The 23,246-nt window shown below is 38.3% G+C and overlaps 3 protein-coding genes across 3 annotated transcripts; 2 read left to right on the top strand and 1 right to left on the bottom strand.

Moving 5' to 3' along the window:
• The first annotated feature begins 5,175 nt into the window (after positions 1-5,175).
• On the top strand, positions 5,176-6,120 carry LOC107527623 (olfactory receptor 2B8-like). Its single transcript, XM_016200401.2, has one exon. The coding sequence runs from the start codon at positions 5,176-5,178 to the stop codon at positions 6,118-6,120; it is 945 nt and encodes a 314-aa protein (XP_016055887.2).
• Positions 6,121-11,783: 5,663 nt separating this feature from the next.
• LOC107527674 (olfactory receptor 5AR1) lies at positions 11,784-12,719 on the bottom strand. Its single transcript, XM_016200455.2, has one exon. It carries the CDS (start codon positions 12,717-12,719, stop codon positions 11,784-11,786), a length of 936 nt encoding a protein of 311 aa, XP_016055941.1.
• A 6,568-nt stretch (positions 12,720-19,287) lies between these two features.
• LOC107527675 (olfactory receptor 5AP2) lies at positions 19,288-20,241 on the top strand. Its single transcript, XM_016200456.2, has one exon. The coding sequence runs from the start codon at positions 19,288-19,290 to the stop codon at positions 20,239-20,241; it is 954 nt and encodes a 317-aa protein (XP_016055942.2).
• The last annotated feature ends 3,005 nt before the right edge of the window (positions 20,242-23,246 follow it).

Genomic DNA, 23,246 nt, shown 5'->3' with positions numbered 1-23,246 from the left:
AGAACAAATCATTAAAATTTAATTACTGGTCTGGGGTATTATCCCTCAAGAATCCAAAGTTCAGCCTAAGGTCCTGAAATGGGGAAACTCAGACGCTTAGAGACTTCACTGTGTATACATTCATTATCTTTATTTTTAACCTATAAAAGGGCCGAGATGGATCATAGCAGTGTTTTATTTGTGGTTATCATTCCTGAAGATTTATCTTATCTCCACGGAATCGGGTTTTCCTGCACATGGATGTCGCGTCTGTTTTGGTTTTGAGTGGTAATCGTTTGCATGAGTACGTGGTGAGGGACAGGTATGAAGCAGGTGATTTCTACCCACCGCTTATGGCCTTAGGGTATGTTTTCTTCTGCTATGCTTATGTTTGCAATTGCCTATTGAGAAATAAATAATAATAATAGTAATAGTTCAATAAAATCATCACTTATTTAATTTAAGGGTGTTTTGGAACTGGGCAGACTCTAGTACAAATTATGGCTCTGCTAAATACTCCCATGTTGAGAAAGCTGTAAAGCCTGGTCATCAATTTTCTCATCTTTAAAATGAGTATATTTTGGATACAATTGTGAAGATACAATTTACTACCAGCAAAGTATCTAAAAATGCTTGTCAGACAATGGAGAAGTGGAATAGGCAGGAACTAACTGCTTTTTGGTTTTTGGTGATTTTTTGTTTTCTGTAGAGAAAGCTTTCCCCGCTGCAGGGGGGGGGGGGGACAGATTATTCACTTTTCTGTGGTGTTTCCCACCGCGGCATTCTGGCTGATGCGGGCTGGCCCTCCCTTAGCGCGAGGCCTTCCAGGGGCCCCCGCTTTCCTATTTCCCTCCTCCTCCGAGCTTTGTCAAAACCAGACCCCAATGGCCTGTTCAAGAGGATTTGTAAAACTAAGTCACACTAAATGGTAAATTATCACCTGCAGTAATTTGTAATAACTGTAAGTGGTGTTTTCATTGAAAACATGATCATCCCTTTTCTAGCATGCTTTTCATAACTCAGTGACGGAGTCATTAGAAAAATATTTATGAACTTCCTGGTGGCCTTTCCTAATGTTCTTCCTTAACTAGGTGGGAAACAGAATTATGATGCCATTTTTATTTTCTTAATCCTTGAAATTCTTAGTCCTTAAATTGATTTTGTAACAATTAATTTTGTTGATCAATAAAGTGATAACCAATTAAAAATATTGCAAATTTTTCATAAATAGTAAATACACACAGAAATTGTATGAGTTTATGCAGGCTCTAAATGTCTTTGTAGTTCTACTCTTAGAACACAAGTAAACTGAGTAAATCTGGAGTTTACATAATATATATAATTTTGTTAGCTATACTATGCATCACATACTGTGCTAAAACTTCTAGTTGTACTTTCTAATGTAATCATCAAAGGTAACCCTATGAATTAAGCACTAATATAGTTGTACTTACAGAGAAATATGAAATTTAGTGAAGTTTAGAAACTTACCCAAGTGATTCAGCAGATAAGTGGTGGGATCAGAATTCATATTCAGGTTGTCCTTGACCAGAGTTCATGTTTTTACTCCTACATTATAGTGCCTTGCAAAATTATCCCTGGAAATGAGGTATTACCAAAGGCCAACAATATTATTGCTGTCTATCAAATCTACCCACCAACTTAATAAACAATCTAATTACACATTGCAAAAATTATGCATTCAGTTATGCAAGTGGTTTAAACCACAAAGATTAAAGAGTTTGCTTTTGAACATTTTGAGTTTATGAAGAACATAAGCCTTTTGTAGTTGGTATAAAATATATTTTAGTTTTGTTCCTGTGATATGTAGAACCAAAAGATGAGCCGTTAATCCACTTAAGGCATAAAATGCTTAATATGCTGTGTCTATATGATGTCAAAATAACCCAACCTCCAGCAAGGTGTAAGTTAGCACACATGGTACCTTCTTGGCATCAAGTCACATCAACTGTCTTATTCTATTTTCATTTAAAAAGAAAACTGAATTAGATGGTTCTCTGTTTGAGCATTAGACAGTGTTGTTCAGATAAAAAAAACTATTAAGGAGAAAATGAATTTCCTTGGTATATACTTTGACTAACGTCATAACTACTATTAGGATGCATTTATTTTTAATCTGAGTTCAGGACTTAAGAAAAGTAGAAAGAAGAAGAGTTTATTTGAATTTTATCAACATTGAATAGTGTTTATTATGTGCTAGGGATAGGAGAAACTTAAACAAACATGACAGGATCACTAGAAACCCCAAGTCAACTGAAGAGATAGACTAACAGATATAAAATGATAGAATATGTTCAAAGAATGAAAATGGCTCAGCAGAGGAGACTCTAATGAACTCACTCTGTCAGGATGAATGAAATTAGGGAGAATTTCATATTTAAAAAACTGAATAGGAGTTTTCCAGGCAGATAAGCTGGAAGAAGTTAAAGACTAACCGTAGCTTTTGCCTGTGAGGTGAAGCGGAAGGTGTACTGTTGACCAGGGAATTGCTTTCTTGATGGAGGTGCCAGTATAGAATCTATAGGTGATTACAAAGCATCAAGGGCTTTTGCAACTGCATGTTTATTTGGTGAGTTTACTTCATACTATGAGTATTGTACTTATTTACAAAATTGCCTTTATTTCTCTTGACCTTATGATGGGAATGCAAATCTGTGTGTTCAGCCGGGAAAAGAATGCTTTATATCCTGAGAAACTGTCAATGAATAGGTTCTAGATGGTTTTCAGTAGTTACAGCCATTAAGGGGCTAAAAATGCTCTTCGAGCTAACTGTCCATTAAGAGGGACTAAGGGACTATCTCATTTTATTGAGTCTTCAAAATATAAACAGTGTTTAGATGCTGAACCACAATATTTGTGCCTCTTTATGTGAACACAAGTCTACATATACATCATGTCTATGGAACCAAGGCTATTATTTTTGGTGTGGTTTTATATATATATATATATATATATATATATATATATATATATATATATATGTATATATATATGTATATATATATATATATACACACACATACATGTGTGTTGCGGTGCTTACGTATTTATTCAGTAATTATGTGATTTTGGACAAGTTGTTTGCTGTCTTAAAGACTTAGTTTCTTTGTCATCTGGGGGGTGAGGAGTGCCAGTAATTCCTGTTCTTCACTTAGCAAAGATCCTCCAATGAGGCTCACATGGGTCGTAATGACCATAATGAAGCTATATTGAGCCTTTACTGCATTTGTCTAACTGTTTTGGGTACTTGGCATGTATTGTCTCATGTTCCTTGTCCATCATCTCTAAGAGGATGCCACTCTTGTCCCCATCCTACAGCTGAGGGGAGTTAGGCACAGGCTGGTGGTGTGAACTGTGCCAGGCCTCAGAGTGGTGGGCCAGGCACGTTACTGGTGCCCTCCAACAGTAGATCCCATGCATTGCGCCACTAGTCCTGTGATCTGATTGTGTCATCTGAGAAACTCAGTGTAGATGCCACTGGTTGTCATTATAATCACTCCTAAAAATCACCAACACATTTCTTCTTTGCAGCAGAACTTTCTATACACTGTTTGGAGGACCTGGAAGGGAACTCTGTAACCTCTCCTGCTCACTCCTTTCTTCCTACTTTGATGAAAGCAGGACTGTGACTGAGTCTCTCTCTTCTTTTTCCAGACCCATCCTTCTTCGTCTCTGGACTTCATGCTTTACATAATTTAGTTTGCCAGTTCACTGAATTATTTGATTTGAAAAGCCATGATTTAAATAAAAATATAAGAAAGCCCTCTCACACGTATTACATAGGAATCAATATTATTTGAAAAAGAATGTTTTGCATAAAGTGATCTTTTTCATGACACGCGGCTGCTTGGTTCTTAAACGTCTTCGTGGTAACTGTCCTCACTCCCTCAGGTGTCAGTTTGTTCTTCACCGCGCCTTTCTCTGGACCGTAAGCTCCGGAGAGTACAGCCAACGTCTGTTGTGTTTTCTAGGGTGTGCCAGGCACCTGGTCCATGCTGGATTATCAAAAAGATATTTCTGAGAGGAAGAAAGGAAGGAAGAAAGAAGGAAAAGAATGAACACCTGAGTGGGTGAATGATTGGCAGCTCCTTCTTGCCACTGTATGTGCCTCCCTCCAGGACTTCTTCTCATTTCATCTCTTCCTAAATCCCTGATTTTAACCTGCTCCAGACTGGAAGCCAGTTAACCAAATGTACTAACTCGGTGCATGAACTGAGAGTCAAAATGCACAGGGCTGGGGGAGCTCTCAGTGAATAGACCTAGTGACTTTAACTTGTCTACATTTAACTTATTAATATATGATATGTTAATATATAATATGGCTTAACATATAATATTATTATACATTCATCTCTGAAATGGTTATTATTAGTGACGTGAATTCCAGATAGATGTGGCGCCACTGTATGTTTTTAGGGCCATTGACAATAGATGGTTTATATTTGTAGATTGATTTCTACATGTAAACATTGTCTTAGTTATGCATACACATTATTTACTATAATCCTTTAAAATCCTCACACCAAATTGGTTCTATCATTATTCTCATTTTGTGAAACTATCCGAGACCCCGAAGGACAGAGCGGTGACGATGGGGGACGTGGCAATGAGCGTGCCCCGGCCCGGCTTGGCCGCTAGCGTGCACCGTCTTTGCCCTTTAGGGCATGAGGCTGCCTGACCTCTGAGCGGCTGCGCCAGGGCGATGCCGAAGCAGCACAGGCTGCTGTGCCACCTTTGCCCAGGGGCGGGTGACGGGCGCGGAGCAGCGCCCTGCAGGGCTTGTCACTGGCAGCCGCGCCCAGCTGCCCTGTCGCTGGCGTAGGACGAAGGCAGGCGTGGGTCTTCGTGAGAGGTAAGGCCTGAGTGGGGCTTTGAAGAGCAGATAGGGCTGGGAAAAGACGAAGAAGCGTCCCCTTAAAGGAAAGCTGAGAATATCTGCTTATCCCTAGTCGTCTGAGTTTTAAATTCTTAATCTCATCGATAGAATATTCCACCTAAAAGCAGAAGGAGAGCTTTCCATGTGTGGTATAGCTCACATACTCGGGAGACAATCTCAGACCAAGCCTTCTTTGTGCTCTCACCTGCGTCTTAAATGTCCAGCACGGTGACGTTTAGGGCATCGGATTTTGTCTTCAGGTGAGCGGATGGCTGTGTAAGAAGCAGGTGACCTGAAAAATGGATACAAAAAAAACAAACCTCACCGTGACTGAATTTGTGTTCCTGGGGCTCTCATCAGAGCCCAAGGTGCAGCTCATTCTTTCTGTCATGTTCTTGTCCTTCTATTTAATAACGGTGGCTGGAAATGTCCTTCTCATCACTCTTACCCAGCTGGACCCTCGTCTCCAAAGCCCCATGTACTTCTTCCTCACTAACTTGGCCTTTCTGGATGTCTGCTACACGTCCACCAACGTCCCGCAAATGCTGTCCAACATGCTGGGGAAAAAGAAGACCATCCCCTTCTCCAGCTGCGCTGCCCAGATGTACTTCTCCCTCTCCTTCGGCATGATTGAATGCGTCCTCCTGGGTGTCATGGCTTATGACAGATACGTAGCCATTTGTCAACCTCTTCATTACACTGTCATTATGGATCGAAACACCTGTGTCCAACTGGCGGCCGTTTCTTGGTCCAGTAGCTTCCTGAGCTCCATGATTATCAACGTCCTCACTTTGAGTTTGCCCTACTGTGGGCCCAATGTCTTGAATCACTTTTTCTGTGAGGTGCCCTCTGTCCTGAGGTTGGCTTGCACGGACACCTCGCTCACTGAGATGGTGGTTTTCATCTTCAGTGTCGTCATTGTCTTCACTCCTTTTCTCCTCATTGTTGTTTCCTATGCCCGGATCCTCCTGTCGGTTGTCAGGATGCGCTCGGCCTCGGGGAGGCGCAAGGCGCTGTCCACCTGTGCCGCCCACCTCACCGTGGTGGCCTTGTTCTATGGAACTGCCATCTTCATGTACATGAGGCCCCAGCCGAAGTCCTCCAGGGCCGGGGGTAAGATCATTGCGGTGTTCTACACCGTGATCACACCCATGCTCAACCCCCTGATCTATAGCCTAAGGAACCAGGATGTGAAAGGAGCTTTAAGGAGAGCTATCGTAAGACAAAAGGCAGGGGGGCTCTGAATGACACACTAAGCTTAGCTGTTCACCTAAGAAAATTGACTTCTGAGGATGAAATGACAGTAAAAAAATAGCTTGGACAGTCAACATCTTCCCTGCTATTCATAAAAGACACATAAATCTCGCTGCAAACTCTACAGGAATCAGGTCTTCTCCAAAGACAAGCCACAGCTTTAAACTGTCAGAGCAGCTTTCTCCATTTGTGACTATTTCCTCACGACCTGAAAAATCTTGGTTCTCTAAAATCATAGACTGTCTGAAATTAAATGCTTGAAATTACACAAGTAAATGAAAGATCTTACTCCTGCCTGGAGGATTGAAAGCACTTTGATAAAGAGATGCATTCTTAATTTCTAACTCAGGTACAGAACTTCAGATAAAGAGTTTTTGGATGCAACGCTTCACATCTGTCTAATTTTATAGTTTTAAAGGAAACAGGACCCTGCATCTACTTTAGACCTTTACTAAAATATTGTTTCATTTAAATTTCAACAGAACTCTGCCCTTCCCACAAACCCTGGCTTGTGGTATTCCTTTCTGCAATGGGTAAATAAATCTGATTTTATTTGACTACAGTTTGTTCTTGGTGGTCTTTGGCTAATTGTGGATGGAGGACAATAATTATCAGAAGCAGAAGACTTGATAAAATGTTAAGTGATGGGTTAATTCATTCATTCATTACATAGCTTTGAATGACTATATAACACAATTTTAAATAAAATAAAAATACTTAATTTCTTCATATATACATAAATATTTATAATACACACAAAATATGTACACATACACTGACAAATTGTGATAAATGCAATAAAGGAAATAATCAAGGGGCAGTGACAGAGAGTAATAGGTACAGTGACCTTCGAGGAGGCTGCCTACAAAACCAGAAGGAGAGGTAGAAGTGAGATTGAGAAGAGCTTTCTAGCTAAAGGGTGGTTGTAAACAAAGACTGCAGATGGGAGAGAGTTTGCTCTATTTGAGGGAGTAAAGAAAACTAGTGAGAAGCAGGGCAGCAGCTGTGGCTGGGGAGGCAGGTGGCAGCCGGACCACGCAGGGCTGAGTTGACTGTGGTGAGGAGCAGTGATTTGTGCTCAGTAAAATGTGAGTATTATCAAGAAGGGCGATATGACACAACTTATGTTTTTAAAAGGTTTTTCTTTATTCTGTGTGGAAGACAGACAGGAAGACAGTGTTATCTTTACAAGGAATTATTCTTTGAATTAAGAAAACAGAAGAAGAGAATTTAGCATTAATGTACTCAACAAGTCTAAATATGTCCTGTGATGAACATGTTGTTAAATTAGAGATACGGTGTTTTTAAAATTGTTTCTCACTTATTTCAGTTTACAGTACTAATAAAAAGAATGTAATTCACCTTTCAGAGATAACCAACAATAAAATGCAACCTTTTGTTTTACCTAAATATAAAGTCATCTAGGTCAGTAAATGAAGCATCTGTGATGGAATAAAGTACATGTCACTCATGGAAAACTGATTAAGAAGAGAAAAGAAAAATCACCAATAAAAAATCAAATTTATTACATAGTACACTTTTAATATTTGTCTTGATACACAAATGACTTGATATACTTTTTTTCAATACATGAACAATGATTAGAAATATATATTTCTAACTAGCGTTCTCTGAACAATTGGTTTAAAGTCAAAGGTGGCATTTAAAATTGTCCCAAACATCACCAAATAATAAATACATGCTTAGTTGGTTATTTATAAATTAGAAACAAGCAAAAATTGCAAAACCTTTCTCATCTGGGTCACATATAACCAAAACATGTAAAACAAGTGAAATTGAATATTTGTTTTTCTAGCAATTCATTATTTAGACCAATTGTTTGACCTAATCAATTCATTTTTGACTAGTTGGTTTTGATCAATAACTTGGAGTTGGGTGAACTAAGGGAAATAATGCCATCCAACAGCCCACTAGTTCTCATGGTCTTCAAACATGTTTTCTTTCTTTCCTATGTTTGCTTCTGTTGATATAAGATGAAAATATAACACTGAAAGACATTCAACTGATAATTCTGTACACTAGTGGTTACAATCATTGTTAGAACAACCAACAGTTAATTTTAAGACTAACACAAATAATGGTGAACTCAACAATTATTGGTCCTTCACAACATCCCAGTTGAATTATTTCCTCCCTAGGTTTGTTTGGGATTATGGCAACATGAAGACAACATAGCTAAGAAATAGACTAACTACTACTTTGACCATTTTTAAGTAAAATTAAAGCTTACAATAAACAAAATAATTAGAGGATGGATGACTGTTATGAACTAAATTTTCTCAGTGCTTGATTGATCAGTATTATTGTGTATTATAAAAGACTCGATTTAGAATGAGGGTAATAAAATTACCAATGTTAAAATGAAGAAGTCATTTCTTTTCTACAGCCTCATTTCCTTCATCAAATGTTGCCTTTCACATTACCAACTCTTCATTGGTTAGAAAAACACCAATTTACATGATTTTTGCAGTCCATAATGCACAACATGATGACACATTTATTTCAGTTATCATTTTATTACTGGACAAATATTTTAATGTAAGAAAGAGAATTCAGGCCTTTTCAAACATAAGGCATTTGTTGGTCTCTTATTTGAGTAAACTAATAGGATAGATAAGAGGTAATAATAGTCCTCATGTTATTGATAAAGAAAATGAGGTACAGAAATATTAAGGTATTCTACTGAAATAATTATTGGTGGGGCTGGGCTAAGACCAAGGTGATCAAACATCTATCCATTTTTCTCTTGCCAGTATAAGTTGATATGTATGCTTCTACAACCAACTACATGGAAAAGCTATTAATTTCCTCACTTTGTTTCATCACATTGATAGCATTGGATAATTAAAATATAAATGAAGGAAAAATAGAAGCAGCTAATGTTTATTAAGTATTTTTATATAGTATTATTTATAGAGATTACTGCATATCTTTTGAAAAATGCCAAAAAGCAAGCATTATTATTCTCATTTAGTAGGTGAAGAAATCCTATGGAGATCAGGTAAGTTGCCCAGGATCACATAGCTAGAAAATAGCACAGCCTAGGTGAGGGCTTCTTTCTAGATAGTCCAAAGCCTGAATGTTTGTCATTAGTCAAAATGGAAAGTATGGCCCTTGGATCAATTTTTGATGTTATCAACTTTGACAAGTTTGTTGATCTATCTGAGCTTTACTTTTTATTATCTTTAAAATGAGGATAAGGTCTAGCTCCAATAACTGTAAGAACTTAATGAAATTTAAAGTGCTTTATTTACTGACTAGATACAACACTCAGTTAAGAAATGAAGAAAGTCTTCAACAGGGTCACCAATTAGAAATGTCAAAGTGAAATTCAAAGATCTTCCTGATTCTAAAGAAACTCCTCTTTGAATTAGAACATGTACTTATTATACATATAGTTGGTTTACAGTTGTTAAAGAACAAAATTCAACTGAGTAAATTTGAAGATCTAATTGACTTTACTAAGTGATCCATGAATCAGGCAACATTCCATCTAGCAAGTTGTAGAGTGAACACAAGGGATGCGCAAAACAGAAGGTATTTATAGGAAGAAGGGTGGGGTGAGGGAACTATTAACAAAAGAAGAGAAGGGATTATGTTTTGACCAGGTCATCTTTCTTTGGAAGTCAAGGGAACTGCAAAGGGTTTTATTGTGCAGGTGTCTCTTCTTTCTATGGGGGATGGAGAGGACCAAAGTGAAGTTACCTCATTGGTATTGACCAGAAAATTCCAGAGTGGTGTCTCAAGATTCTTTTTGTGGGACAGGTTAAAACAGCAACCAGGTCAGGCATTAACCTAGGTTTGGTATTATGGGCTTTACCACAAGTGATGCCATTTTGGACTTGGGGTTTTCTCTTTAACATAGTTAATGGAAAGGGAACACCCTTTTTTCTTACTTAACACACAGCACATAGATTTACACATTGGATTATAAAAAAGTATCAGAAGGCTAAATCTCTGGACTGCCAACTCTACATCTGTCTTTTAGCTACTCTATTTTCCCCTTATGGTAACACCAGGAATGTGCTTTGGAAATTCATTATATGATTGGATAATTTGAACCAGGCAGTTGCCACTCCTATATAATGACACCCAGTAAAAGCTTGATAAATACTAGGTCTTTTATCCCTGACACTCTTTGGTGTCTTGCATAATGAATGAGGCTGCTCTACACTTTAGGACAAGCTTTGTGGTTCCCTGCTTTTTGACTATATTGCACTGGAGGAGAATTGGGGTAGAAAGATTATTGATTATACATACTCAAAGCTGTTGGTGTGATGGACTTTCAACATATCTGAAAAAAACTTTGATTTCCCCAGATCTCAGTATTTTGCCTTCCCCTGCTATTGATACCTGACATTCTTGTTTCTTAGTTAAAAATTTGTAGCTTTGAGAACATGCAAAATGGAGTTATATCATCTTCTATTACCAGTCATTGATACATCAGGGTTAATGAGACTATTCTCTAATAAGGGCCTGGAAAAGATGGTGGAAAGCAGGGATGCCCTTGGCACCCAAGCAAAAAGGAAGGGTTTAATTAAGATCGGAAGAGAAAGAGAAAAAGGCGTAGGGAGAATTTTAGAGGGAAGCAGGAAAACAAATCCTGTAGGCATTACCATCTTGGTAACATTAGCCTTAGTGATTGATCCAAACTGTTATCTTTCACAAGGTCCTAGAGTCCTATGGTTTTCTTGAGGCCTGAAAGGATGTCAATGTGTGAAGCTGATAAAACTTACCTGCTTACCCCTTTAAAATATTAGGCAGCAGAGACAAAAGGGATCCAGCGATTATTTGGTAAAACCAACCACTTGTGGAGGAAAGACCAAGGATAGAAAAGAAAAGTGTCTTGGTTATTGATGGCAGCAATTTCAGAGAGAAAATACAGTAACTGGAGGCACACTAAACTCCTTGCCGGCAAACGTGTGCCTTTTATTTGTACCCTCCAGAACCTGGCATATACCTAGCACTTCCAAGTTCTTGCTGAATATGAGTGGATGGATCCTGGACTGAGTTAAGTCATTCCTCATACGAGCCCCATTCCCATGCATTTAACTAAATTTTCTCTGACTTCCTTTCAGAGTGGAGAAATATTCAACATTGAGGCCTGTCATACCTCATGACACTGAAACAAATGTGCTTAAGAGTCATTGACTATTTATTTCCCCTATCAAATTCTGTCTCCATTTCTAATCAATACTTGAATAAATTGTAAATAAAAAAGTAATGAATCTTGCTCAGCACATCTTTCAAAAATATTAATTTATATTTCCTTCAGATAACAGAGTTAAAAGTTACATAAAACTCTTCCAAAATTAAGATTCACTCAACAAATAGGTGGTAACTTGGGTAGTGTTTATTGGGAAAGTATTTGCATTTTCTTTTTTATTGTTCAAAATATTGCAGATGTCTCTTTTTCTCCCCATTTACCCCTTCGAGCCCGCCCCCACTTCCCTCCCCAGTCCCTCACCACACTATTGTCTGTGTCCTTGGGTTATGCATATAAATTCTTTGGTTAACCTCTCTTCCCCCAACCCCCCTTCCTCCCCTCTGAGATTCATCAGTTTTTAATTTTCTGCAACCATTCTCCTTTCACTATCATTTATCTGTGATAACAACACATGTTCATTTTTTGTTATCCTTGAGTTTTTCCCCCAGTTAGTTTTTTGAAAGCAGCTTTCACATCCTTGTTCCTTAAACTGTAGATCAAGGGATTCAGCATGGGGATGATAACCGTGTAGAACACAGAGGCCCACTTGTCTTGGTCCAGGGAGTAGCTAGATGTTGGCCTCAGGTACATAAACATGACTGTGCCATAGAAAAGTGTGACACCAGTGAGGTGAGATCCGCAGGTGGAGAAAGCCTTAAGGCGGCCCTCAGCGGAGCTCATTCTGATGATGGCAGTGAGGATGGAGGCATAGGAAATGAAGATGATGAGGATGGTGCTGGCTTCAATGAAGCCACACAAACTAAAGAGCAAGATCTCACTGACGTAGGTGTCTGAGCAAGAGAGAGCCAGGAGTGGTGGGATTTCGCAGAAGAAGTGGTTGATGATATTGGAACCACAATAACTCAGACTGAAGGTGAGAGAAGTGTGAGCTACTAAACTCACCAGACCAACCAGGTAAGATCCCAGCATGAGAATCAAGCAGACTCGCCTAGACATGAGAGTGCTATAGTGGAGGGGTCGGCAGATGGCCACGAAACGGTCATAGGCCATGGCAGCCAGGACGTAGCACTCAGCGTCCACAAAACCTACAAAGAAAGCAAACTGGGTGGCACAGCTGGAGAAGGAGATAACTTTGCGCTTAGTTAGGAAGTCAGCCAGCATCCTGGGAGCAATAGCTGAGGAGTAGCCCAGGTCGACAAAGGAAAGATTGCAGAGGAAAAAGTACATGGGTGTGTGAAGCTGAGTGTCTGTTATGATCAGGATAATCATACCAACATTCCCCACTACATTGACCAGGTAGACCAAGAGGAAGACCACAAAGAAGATCATTTGCAGCTGAGGGTCCTGCGTGATGCCCATAAAGATAAACTCAGTCACCACTGAGTGGTTTGCTTTATCCATCTTTTCAATTTTATGTGTGCCTGGATTTGGTTTATTGTTTGGAGTGATCCTTAAAAATCTTCCCAGTGATTAGATTCTTTGACTCCCAGGGTGACTCAAATGACTTTGAAGAAGGTGATGGTTGTATGTCCTCTCCAGGTGCCCAGTCAAAACAGGAGAAGATGTGTTAGTACTAGTCTTGGGGATGGCAAATTCTGTTTCTCCAAAGGCCTTTGTGTTCTGAGGTCACTTGTCATATGGTACCAATACATGACCGGATCTATGCATAATACCGACCTTACTAATCAGTAAAGAAAAGTTTTGAGTATTCCTTCTTTCTTTCTAAAACAAAGCAGATATGAACACAGATATGAAAAAATATTAACTCTCATTGCATATAGGCACAAAAATAAAAAAATGGAAATAACCAGGGATCTCAAAGTATAACACCATCACTCACATACACACATTTACAGAAAGTGAAACACTTAGAGCAGAAGGTGAACAATATTAGAAAAGGCAGTGGATAAAAATAATTTTGAAAAAGCAGAAGTTACTGAGTATTAACTATAGGCCAGAACTTTGAGGGCTTTACACATATCACCTAATTTCATCATCACAATAACCCTATGTAGTAGGTAGCACCATTACCTCCATCTTATATAGGAAAAGAGCAAGGCTGGATATTAAATCCAGAGTGGACAACCAGTAAGTAGCAGAGCCGGTCCTGTCTGACTCGAGTTTCAAGTTCACTTCACTTTATTGACCTCTGTCTATATGTGATTTAATGAAGGTAAAAATCTCTTTATTTTTATGCCTGCCTTTTTCCCCATCTTGCCTATCATTCATGGACATAGACTTAGTCTTTTGTTTTTTCCAATCTTTAGAAGCATCCAGGGGTTTGGCAGGGAGTACAATGAGGGTGAAGGCGCAGCTGTGTCTTTGGACAATCCTATTGCCTTGCCAAAAGGTTGTTGCATAGCTCAGTTCCGAGTTATAACTCAAGGATCTCTCACTCACACTCGGAGGGAACAGAGAAAGCATTATCCAACTCTGCGGTCACACAGGAAGCATACATTTGTTAAACTATTTTCTCTTAGATGAACATCTGGTCCACTGAAAATTTTAAAAAGGAAGTGGGCAAAACCAAACCAAAACAAATGGAGTAACTAAGAAATAAGTAGCATCCTAGACCTAACCTGAAAGCAGAAGTCAGAGAGCATCTACTTTAATTAGTTTATTGCTTAGGAAAGACAGGGTAGCAGAAAGGATAATGTGTCTTTCATGGGAGTGTGGACATTCATAATATGCTATTCTAAATCCTAAGAATTCAGTTCTTTAAATGAAAGGAATCCTGAAGTAAGAGTTTGGAACCTTGATTATAGTCTTGTTTTTCCCACTATTTTTTCGGACTTCGTGAATTCCTGTAGTAGATGCAGTTCCCTTAACTGTGGAATGAATGGGGTGGAGAATGCAAACTCTATGGAACTTTCTAAATCTAGAACTTTTAAAATTCATATTTATTATGAGATACCTAAAAGCCAAACCCAAAGCCTGTGTCTCCTTTGGAAATTTTAAACTGGCATGGGCCTGGTGCCAAGCAAACCCATGCTTGAAGGAGCCCCAGACAGCGTAAAGCTCCATTCCCAATAGGTCATATCACTTTCTCTTTCTGTCCCAAATACTGACCTGGGACCTGGCCTGTTTTCTCTGTGTTGGTGAGAGGTTGAATGTCTTCTCTTCTCTTGGTGGATTATACTGAACAAATATTCTGACAAGTTTCTGAAGACAGTGAGTCACTCTGGTAGTTGCCTCTGAGCTGCTTGCTCATCCCACCTTTGCTCCTGTGTGCAGGAGGTATTTAAGTCTCAATTACATATAATCCCCAGAAGAAATATGATGAAATGCTTTCTGCATTCACAGGAGACCCAACGATTTAATGAACTGTCATTGCTTAAGGATTTCACTGTCTCTTCCTTAAGCCCTAATAATAAAAGAAGGAAACAGAGAATTCTTCTCAGCCCTCTAGTGATTATTGAATCCACGATAAGGGCTGCATGGACTCCTTCACCAGCCTTAAGCTGCCTCTATGGTGTGATTTTGATGGTCATTTAGAAAGGTCTGTTTGCTGATGACTGAAAATCCTTTAAAGGAGGATGATGCTTTCCATGCTGCATGGAGTGGTTCATATTTAAATGTACATGTGGTAGCCAGAAGCATGTGAAATATCCAGTAGTTCTTACCCTTTGTGAAGGTTGACCAGCACTCCCACAAATATTATTGGGACAATATTAAATTTATAAATTAATTTAGTAACATGGCCACCTTTAGGTCATTGAGTTTTACTATCGAAAACATGTATGTCTTCCTGCTTCTTCAAACCTACCTTTGTATCTTCCTGAAAATTTCCTTCACAGAGGTTTTGCACACCTTTTCATCTGGTTATACTTAGAGCTTTTATGGTTGGCAATTATAAATGAGAGCTTCTCTTCCCCATAAATTCCCTAACTGGAAATGTTTGCATTTACGAGGTTATCAGGTTAATTTTACATTTTGCTAATTTACTAAATTTTCACTCTCTCTTCGTGATTTTTCCAGCTATAAAGTCTATTTAAATGAAACTTTATTTATGGCTCGTGACTACTGTGTAAGTGTCCTCTGGAACGGTAGATCTATACCCATTTAGGCCAAATGACATCTTTTTATAGCAAGTCATTTATATCATCCCTCTGCTTCTGAAATTATATTCATAGATTATTTAATTTACCTAAACACATAATTTAAAGAGGGGAAATAAAAGTTAAATAACATAATAAAATGAAACATATTTTAGTAACTAACTGGTGAGGCATAACTACATAATGAAAAAGGCAAATGCTTGCATATATATTGAAAATCTCCATAAATGTGACAGTTAAAAATGCAGGTGGATAAAGGTTTGCTATGTAGGCACCTCAAACAATTTTGCAACTTTCTAGCTTATGGCACAAATTTCTGAAATGATGAAGAACTCTTTGTAAAGCTGCTATCCAGTTTTTTCTCTCTTCTTGAGTTAACGAATGCATTTGTGACAAATTTGTTATATACAAAATCCATTCAACAATACTCCATATTTATATTTAAAATGTGTTTACATATAAAATGGAGTTTGGGTCAAAGCTCTTTGAGATTTCCTGTTTTGTAGCCTGGGGCTGACTAGGATCTACCACATATCCTGTCCATGATTAATTACTCCTTTGTTACCCAGTGGTCTCATTCTATACCACTCTGTTATCACCTAGGGTCTTACATCTTGTGTCCTTTACTTCTTAGTGCCCTGTGATCTTTCTTCCAACCTCCATCTATACTCCAATTACACAAAGCTTAATCTCATTTATCACAGTTTGTTTCTATATAAAACTAATTCATCCTTAATTGAAGAAGAGTTGTTTAGTTATTAAATAAATCTTCATTGTTTGCCAATTATGTTTCAGACTCTGTGTTGATAGAAGCTTACTGTATTTTCCTTCCAAGATGCCAATAAATTAAAATTTTGCCTGAATTGCTAGAGATAAAGCAATGCAACACAGCCTTTGTGTTCCCTAGCATTTAGTGAAAATTGCACTGATTAAATGGTACTAAGAGACAAATTAATTGGAGTGTCTTCTCAAAGTGGCAAAGATATGTAAATAATCATCAGATATTGATCAATTTGTTTCAGACTCTGTGTCTTTTATATGAAAGATATAGTGGGGCAAATAAGGAACTGGCAAGTCTCAGTCTAGGCTACATAGGCTAATAACTATTTCTTACTCTGGACAACAGGAAATAATGTCAAGGTAGAGGAAGCTATTTATTAATCACCTATCCATATGCATTTGACGTGGCAACTCACATTCATTCATTTATTTTATCAGAGTCATCCTAGGCATTAGCATTCTCAATTAGAAATGGAAAAGCTAAGGCACAAAGGTTTAGTGCAATATCCAAAGTCGCACAATCAGTGAGACACAGAGCCAGGACTGAAAGCCAAGACAGCCCTTGTTCTCGCTACCTCCCTGCACCTCCTTTAATCAGCTCTTCTCCATGATCCAGGTAACATGACTTATATGTACACAAAGTCCTTACAGGAGACAAGACCAGAGGTAGAACTAATCTGCTGTTTTTTTGGATTCTTTCAATGCTTCCAAGGTGGCCAGACAATCAACTATCAGGGGAGACAGAAAAAGGATGCTTAGTAGTGGTTAGAAATATGGGACTGAAAATTCACTCTCCACTGGGCCCTGGAGTCCTGAGGGTAAAGGAGAGAATGTAAAAGGAACATTGGATTTCCTCAGTTTCAGAGAGGAAAACAAATAGATTACAATGAGGTGTCCTGAGGGGCTCAGTCCCCAGAGTCTAAAGAACAAGAAATACATTCTATTTAAAGGAAGTCAGGATGCCTACTCCACAGTCAGGTCTGGAAACTCTTCCAAAAATATTACAGCTGCCTTGCAGAGATATATTCTATATTTTGGAATATATTTTACCATAGTATAACCAACTGGGACACTTATCTTTATGGGAAAGTAAAAGAAAGAAGGAGTCAACCTCTGCTGAATGAAGATTGACTTTCTTATGACAGGGAAGGTGTGGATGAAGGGTTTCCATTTTCCTATCTCTGTAACGGATGGTGTCTAAAGTCCATTCCAACTGCACCTACTGCTTAACCTGTAGTGAGTGCCATATCTAAGAAGAAGGCTTTATTTTTTTCCTCTTTTTCCTCTTTTGGTGAATTTAGGCATTGACTAGGAACAAGAGAAGTGATCAGATAGACGTTCAGGGGTTAAAAAAGGTAAGAAAAAGATATAAAATGTTTCATTCATATAACTCACGGAACTGAAGGAAAATTCACAATCCTGTTAATTTCTCCAACTGTTATGGGCCCAAAGGCCATGTGCCCAATGCTTTAAAAGGCTCAAATTCAAAATGTCAGAGTCTGGGCCTTTTAAAGCATTGGACAAATAAGTAAAGAAATTTTTATTGATTGAGAAGGTGCAAAGGAGAAGACACTAGTGTCTCATCTTAAGAAAGTACAGAGTTCATTGTATTGTGGGTTCACCACCTACAATACAATATACAGATGATGTATCATAAAATTGTACACCTGAAACCTATATAATTTTATTAACCAATGTCATCCCAATAAATTTAATAAAAAAAGAAAGTACTGATTCATGGTGAGGTTCAGATAAGATAATGGGCAGAATGACACTTTGAAAGTATTATAACGCTGTGTATAAATTATTGGTTGGGGTATCAAGTGGAATCTAGGTAGAGCAGAGCATGGACAGGCACTTCTGTGTATGGCATTGTCTGTGAGAATGGAATCCAACTGTGTTCAGTAGGTGCTTTCTCTCCAATGTAGCACAGGTATTGTGCCCATGTTTTAATTTTGGACAGTGTCAAATAACTTCTTGCTGTGAGTGAGAAAGGATTTAACACTTTGAACTATGATAGGACAGCTAGACTAGTGCATTTTCTCTACTTTTCAATAATATGAGGTCAAGAAGGAGGAGGGGGTTGAAGGGGAGGTGGAGAATTCCACTGGAGCTGTTGCCTACAATTTTACTTAGAAGATCTAAACTGAGCATCTACTTTGAATTTTCTGTGTGTGTGTGTGTGTGTGTGTATGTGTGTTTGTAGCTTAATTTCACCTTACATGAGATGGATATTATTTCCATTTAGATGACCTGTTGTTAAATTATTCTCTAGGTTCAATATGGTGGCTGGAATATTCCTTGTGCCACTGCTGGTGTTTTCTGGTTCTATGGTGATCCTATGAATTTGAGTACAGTATTAGGTAGACATTTTCAGTGCTGTGGTTTGTTCTATTACTTTCATCTGAGATGCCTACTCATTTTTACAGTCTAATTTTTTAAAATATTAGAGGGATTATTTAAAATTCTCAATATTTGCCTGACACTTTTTTTTTTTTTTTTTTTTTTTTGGTAGATGTTGGCACTAGAAAATTAGGGTAGAGTTAAAACCATGCTACCTACGTGGGAATATAATCTATTTCTTTCCTTGGTCATCACTTTTTAAAGTTCCCCACACACCCAAGTGATTCAAATATTTTCTTCTTGTTTGGCACTGTTGACTAATTTTACTAACTTTCAGTATTTGTTATTCTTTCCATTGGTACTGTGCAGAAATACTCAGTGGGAACTGGGGATTAGTTTTGCCATCTTTCTCCAGAAGTTGTGTCTAGAGGGTATGTTAATATATAAATTAATTTATTTATCATAAACAATAAAAGGAGATACATCTTAAAGATAAGTTCTTGTAACTATCCAATAAATGGTTAATGCCAGAAGTGATCTTAGTTAATGGATATTAAGTCACTCTTGTCAAGGTCATTAGTACGTAGGCAACACACCTGGAACTCAGATACAGTCTTCCGATGTCTTTTGATTTGACATCAAGTCCAACACACTTTCTACAGTTTTCCATTTTGCCCTGCTCTGTTAGAATTTGTATGTGTATATGTCAGCAAAAAGATGTTTATAGCTCTGCCATGTATTCATCTGACCAAATGCCATGCTCCATCTCCTCTCCTATTGCAGCTCAAATGATCAGATATATGAAAGAGGTTCAAGGCAGGAATCAAACTGAAGTGACAGAATTTATCCTCTTAGGACTCTCAAACAACTCAGATCTACAAGTTGTCCTCTTTGGATTATTTCTGTTAATCTATATGGCAACTATGGTGGGTAATTTGGGGATGATCGTGTTGATTAAGATTGACCCTCGTCTCCACACTCCCATGTACTTCTTTCTCAGCGGCCTCTCTTTTGTTGACACCTGCTACTCTTCTTCTGTTACTCCTAAGATGCTGGTGAACCTGGTGACTGAGAATAAGGCCATTTCTTTTAATGGATGTGCTGCCCAGTTCTACTTCTTTGGCTCCTTCCTGGGGACTGAATGCTTCCTGTTGGCCATGATGGCCTATGACCGCTTTGCAGCCATTTGGAACCCTCTGTTATACCCAGTTCTCATGTCTGGGAGAATTTGCTCCTTGCTAATAGCTACCTCATTCCTAGCGGGCTTTGGGAATGCAGCTATACACACAGGAATGACTTTCAGGTTGTCCTTTTGTGGCTCTAATAAGATCAATCATTTCTACTGTGACACCCCACCCCTGCTCAAGCTCTCTTGCTCTGACACCCACATCAACGGCATTGTGATCATGGCTTTCTCCAGTTTTAATGTCATCAGCTGTGTAATGATTGTCCTCATTTCCTACCTGTGTATCCTCATTGCCATCTTGAGAATGCCCTCCTTAGAGGGCAGGCATAAAGCCTTTTCTACTTGTGCCTCCCACCTCATGGCTGTCACCATATTCTTTGGGACAATTCTCTTCATGTACTTGCGCCCAACGTCTAGCTACTCAATGGAGCAGGACAAGATTGTTTCTGTATTTTATACTGTAGTGATCCCTATGCTGAATCCCCTCATCTACAGTTTGAAAAATAAGGATGTGAAAGGGGCCCTAAAGAAGATCTTGGAGAAACACAGAATGTAAAGCCACATGATCATCATCCAGTGGTGTAGAAGAAAATGTGTTTTTAATTAATTTTGTCAGATTCCTTAAGTTCTTTTGTGTGTGTTAAAGTAGATTGTTTAAAATAAGGTATAGTTCTTAATCTGGTGTCTTACATGTGTATCCATGGGCCTATATGGTGAATCAACACAGTGGGGGAGGGCAAGGTCTGGCAAAGTATCAAAATTCTTGGAGTTGGTTGGCCTAAATTTAAGTTACAATTTTAATATTTAGCTTTTCTTAATATAAGTTTTATTATATATAAATATTGTAAAAACTGTGAAAAAAAAGACAATGTATTTGTGCCTCCACAGTGATCTGTTTTGGATATGGGTCACCCACTGGGAAAGGGGCTGAGCTTGGGCATGACAATTCTTTTCAACAGAGACAATTCCGCAGCAGTGAAGTGTCAGTTTCCAATAAACTTCAAAGCTGGAGAAAATAATACTTCAACCCTGAAAGGCAAATCTGGCTAGTGTACCACAGCATCCACTATAAATAATAACACTATTCCATTCACAAGGATGTCAAGAGTACCACATGAGATACAAGAAAGCATCTTATCAGGTGTTATAAAAATATGGCTACAACAGCAATAATGGGGGAATATTTTATTGACTTTGTGCATTTATTGGAATATTTTGAGGATAGTAATCAATGTATTTTAACTTTTTATCTCTGTCCCTCCCCCAATTTTACAGAGTTTTCAATAAACATTTATCAAATGATCTTATTGTTCACTGTGGTGGGGTGGGGAGATGTCAATGTTGGAGCAATGGGGAAACAACCTTTTTCCATGAGATGACGTGTTGAAGGGGGCCTAAGTAATGATTTGGAATCAGGTAAGTGTCTGTTTCCTATTTCTTTACGTTCCATTATTCACTGCAGACCAGGAAGGAGAACATCAGTGCTCCACATACTCCAAGTGAGACTACCTCACCCCTGAAAAATTTGTTAGAGGCCACAAAGGAAGAGTTAACTCACCCTGCCCACTCTTGGCAGTCCTCCCATCTCTCTACAACTTCCCCTTTGGACTATTAATTTAGATTTCCCTCAAAGACAGTCAAAGCTGCATCATGGTTGGTATCCTCCTTCATGTTTATTTTTTTCTAACTCATCTACATAATATCCGTCCTTTAACTGTTTCTTATTCACTAATCTAGAAAAGTGATTCTTTATCATTATTTAACACTACTCTCCCGTCCACATTTTATTGTTGTCCCATGGCGTGTCCAATGCGCACCGTATAACAACTCACTCTCAATCACCCTCAATTTTATGGCTCCACCTTCTCTCCATGCTGCTCATTTGACTAAACCCCAACTCGGTTAAGTTATTGTTTCCTCCTCTGTCCTACACCTAAGCTGCTTAGGTGGCTGGGGAAAACCACTCAACATTCACTCTCTGTTGCTGACCTTGCCTCATGTTTCATCTTCCAAAATATAAACATTTAGGCAAGATCATGCTCATCTTACTACCTCTAAACATTTATACATATACCTTTCTTCCCACCTGTCAGAATGAGTGGGGCGCCTCTCCTTCTACCAAGGACCAGTTCTTCCACATTTTTGGAGCTCTTCATAAACTTTACTTGGGAAATTACATTTCTACTCTCCCCAAGTGTCAGTTTCTCAAACTCTACTGAAATATTGCTATTTGTTTACAAACATCACCTACTGTCACTCTTCTTAATAATTTCCTAGCCTGAAGTCCCATCCAGTCACCAACTTATTTCTTGGATCCCTTTATAATTGTACTTTTCAAAAGTACTACCTCTAGTCGTTATCCCTACTTTCCCATAGCCCACGATATGTTCCAATTGTATGTCTGTAACCCTGCTCCATTAAACCTAATCTTGTCAAGAACATCTAAGACTTTAACACTACTGCTTCCAAAGACATTCTTCTATCTTATTTTTACTAGCTATCTCAGGAGGATTTTCCATAGTTAATTCCTCCAGCTATCTTCAAAACACTCCTTTCCAGGTTTCTGTATTACATCAGTCTTTTGGTTTTGTCTCTGTCTATCGCCACTTCTTCTCAGATAACTTATGGCTTTTCCTCCTGTTTTTGCTGGCCTCCAGGTCTTGGAGCCAAAGACTTATTCCTTTCCATTGCTTCATTGGTTCTTCACCTGTATCTACTTCTTAGGTGATGTAAGAAGTCTGCCATGATTCTAAAATCCACATCTCCAGCCCTGACCTCTAACCCAAGTTCCAGATTTGTAGATTGAATTGATAACTTGGCATTTAGGGATTTTGGACACATTAAAAGATTAAGAAATTAGCCACTTAGATATCTATAAAACAATCACAATTTTTGTACTATGAGGAGGAACTGCATCTTAGGATCATACTTTTGTATTCTTGGGCTTAAAATATCCTTTCCATGTTAAGTTATAAATGATATTTTCTGTCATACATTCTTAGTTTGCATTTGGAGCAAGAGAACAGACACACTTTATATCTTTATTTACTCATAATACATTAAAAAACTATTTGTTTATATACAAAAAACCTGCACATATTTAATATATATAATTTGATGAATTTGAACATATGCATACATCAATAAATATGTTTAAAAATCTGATAATGAAAAAACTAGAATGTAGCATAATGGAGATAAAGCAGGTAAGAAAACTCAAAGTTCTTCATCTCATGAAACATATTTAAATAAGGGGGACTTTATTGTCTATACCAAATGTGTGTGCATGTATGCACAGGTGTGTGTACGTGTGTGTGTGTGTGTGTGTGTATTTGACGTGGATATGAGTGGTGCTTTGAAGACAAATAAAGCAGGCAATAGAATAGGGAATTGTGGAGTCAGAGAAGAGCTCCACGTGGAAATAACATTTGCTCAATACCTACATAGGGATGACATCACGTGAATATCTGTGAGAGAGCATTCCAGGTAGGCTACAGTAAATACAAAGGTCCTGAGGCAACATTCTGCTTAGTTTGCTAACGGAATTGTAAGGAGACAAAT

The sequence above is a fragment of the Miniopterus natalensis genome, chromosome 11, assembly GCF_054644295.1.
Source record: "Miniopterus natalensis isolate mMinNat1 chromosome 11, mMinNat1.hap1, whole genome shotgun sequence".
NCBI classification, from domain to species: domain Eukaryota; kingdom Metazoa; phylum Chordata; class Mammalia; order Chiroptera; family Miniopteridae; genus Miniopterus; species Miniopterus natalensis.
The sequence above is the reverse complement of the archived record's forward strand: the minus strand, read 5'-3'. Positions and strand labels throughout refer to the sequence as shown.

Excerpts from the sequence above, each read along its gene's own strand:
- LOC107527623 (XM_016200401.2), top strand. The coding sequence starts at position 5,176 with ATGGATACAAAAAAAACAAACCTCACCGTGACTGAATTTGTGTTCCTG.
- LOC107527674 (XM_016200455.2), bottom strand. The coding sequence starts at position 12,719 with ATGGATAAAGCAAACCACTCAGTGGTGACTGAGTTTATCTTTATGGGC.
- LOC107527675 (XM_016200456.2), top strand. The coding sequence starts at position 19,288 with ATGATCAGATATATGAAAGAGGTTCAAGGCAGGAATCAAACTGAAGTG.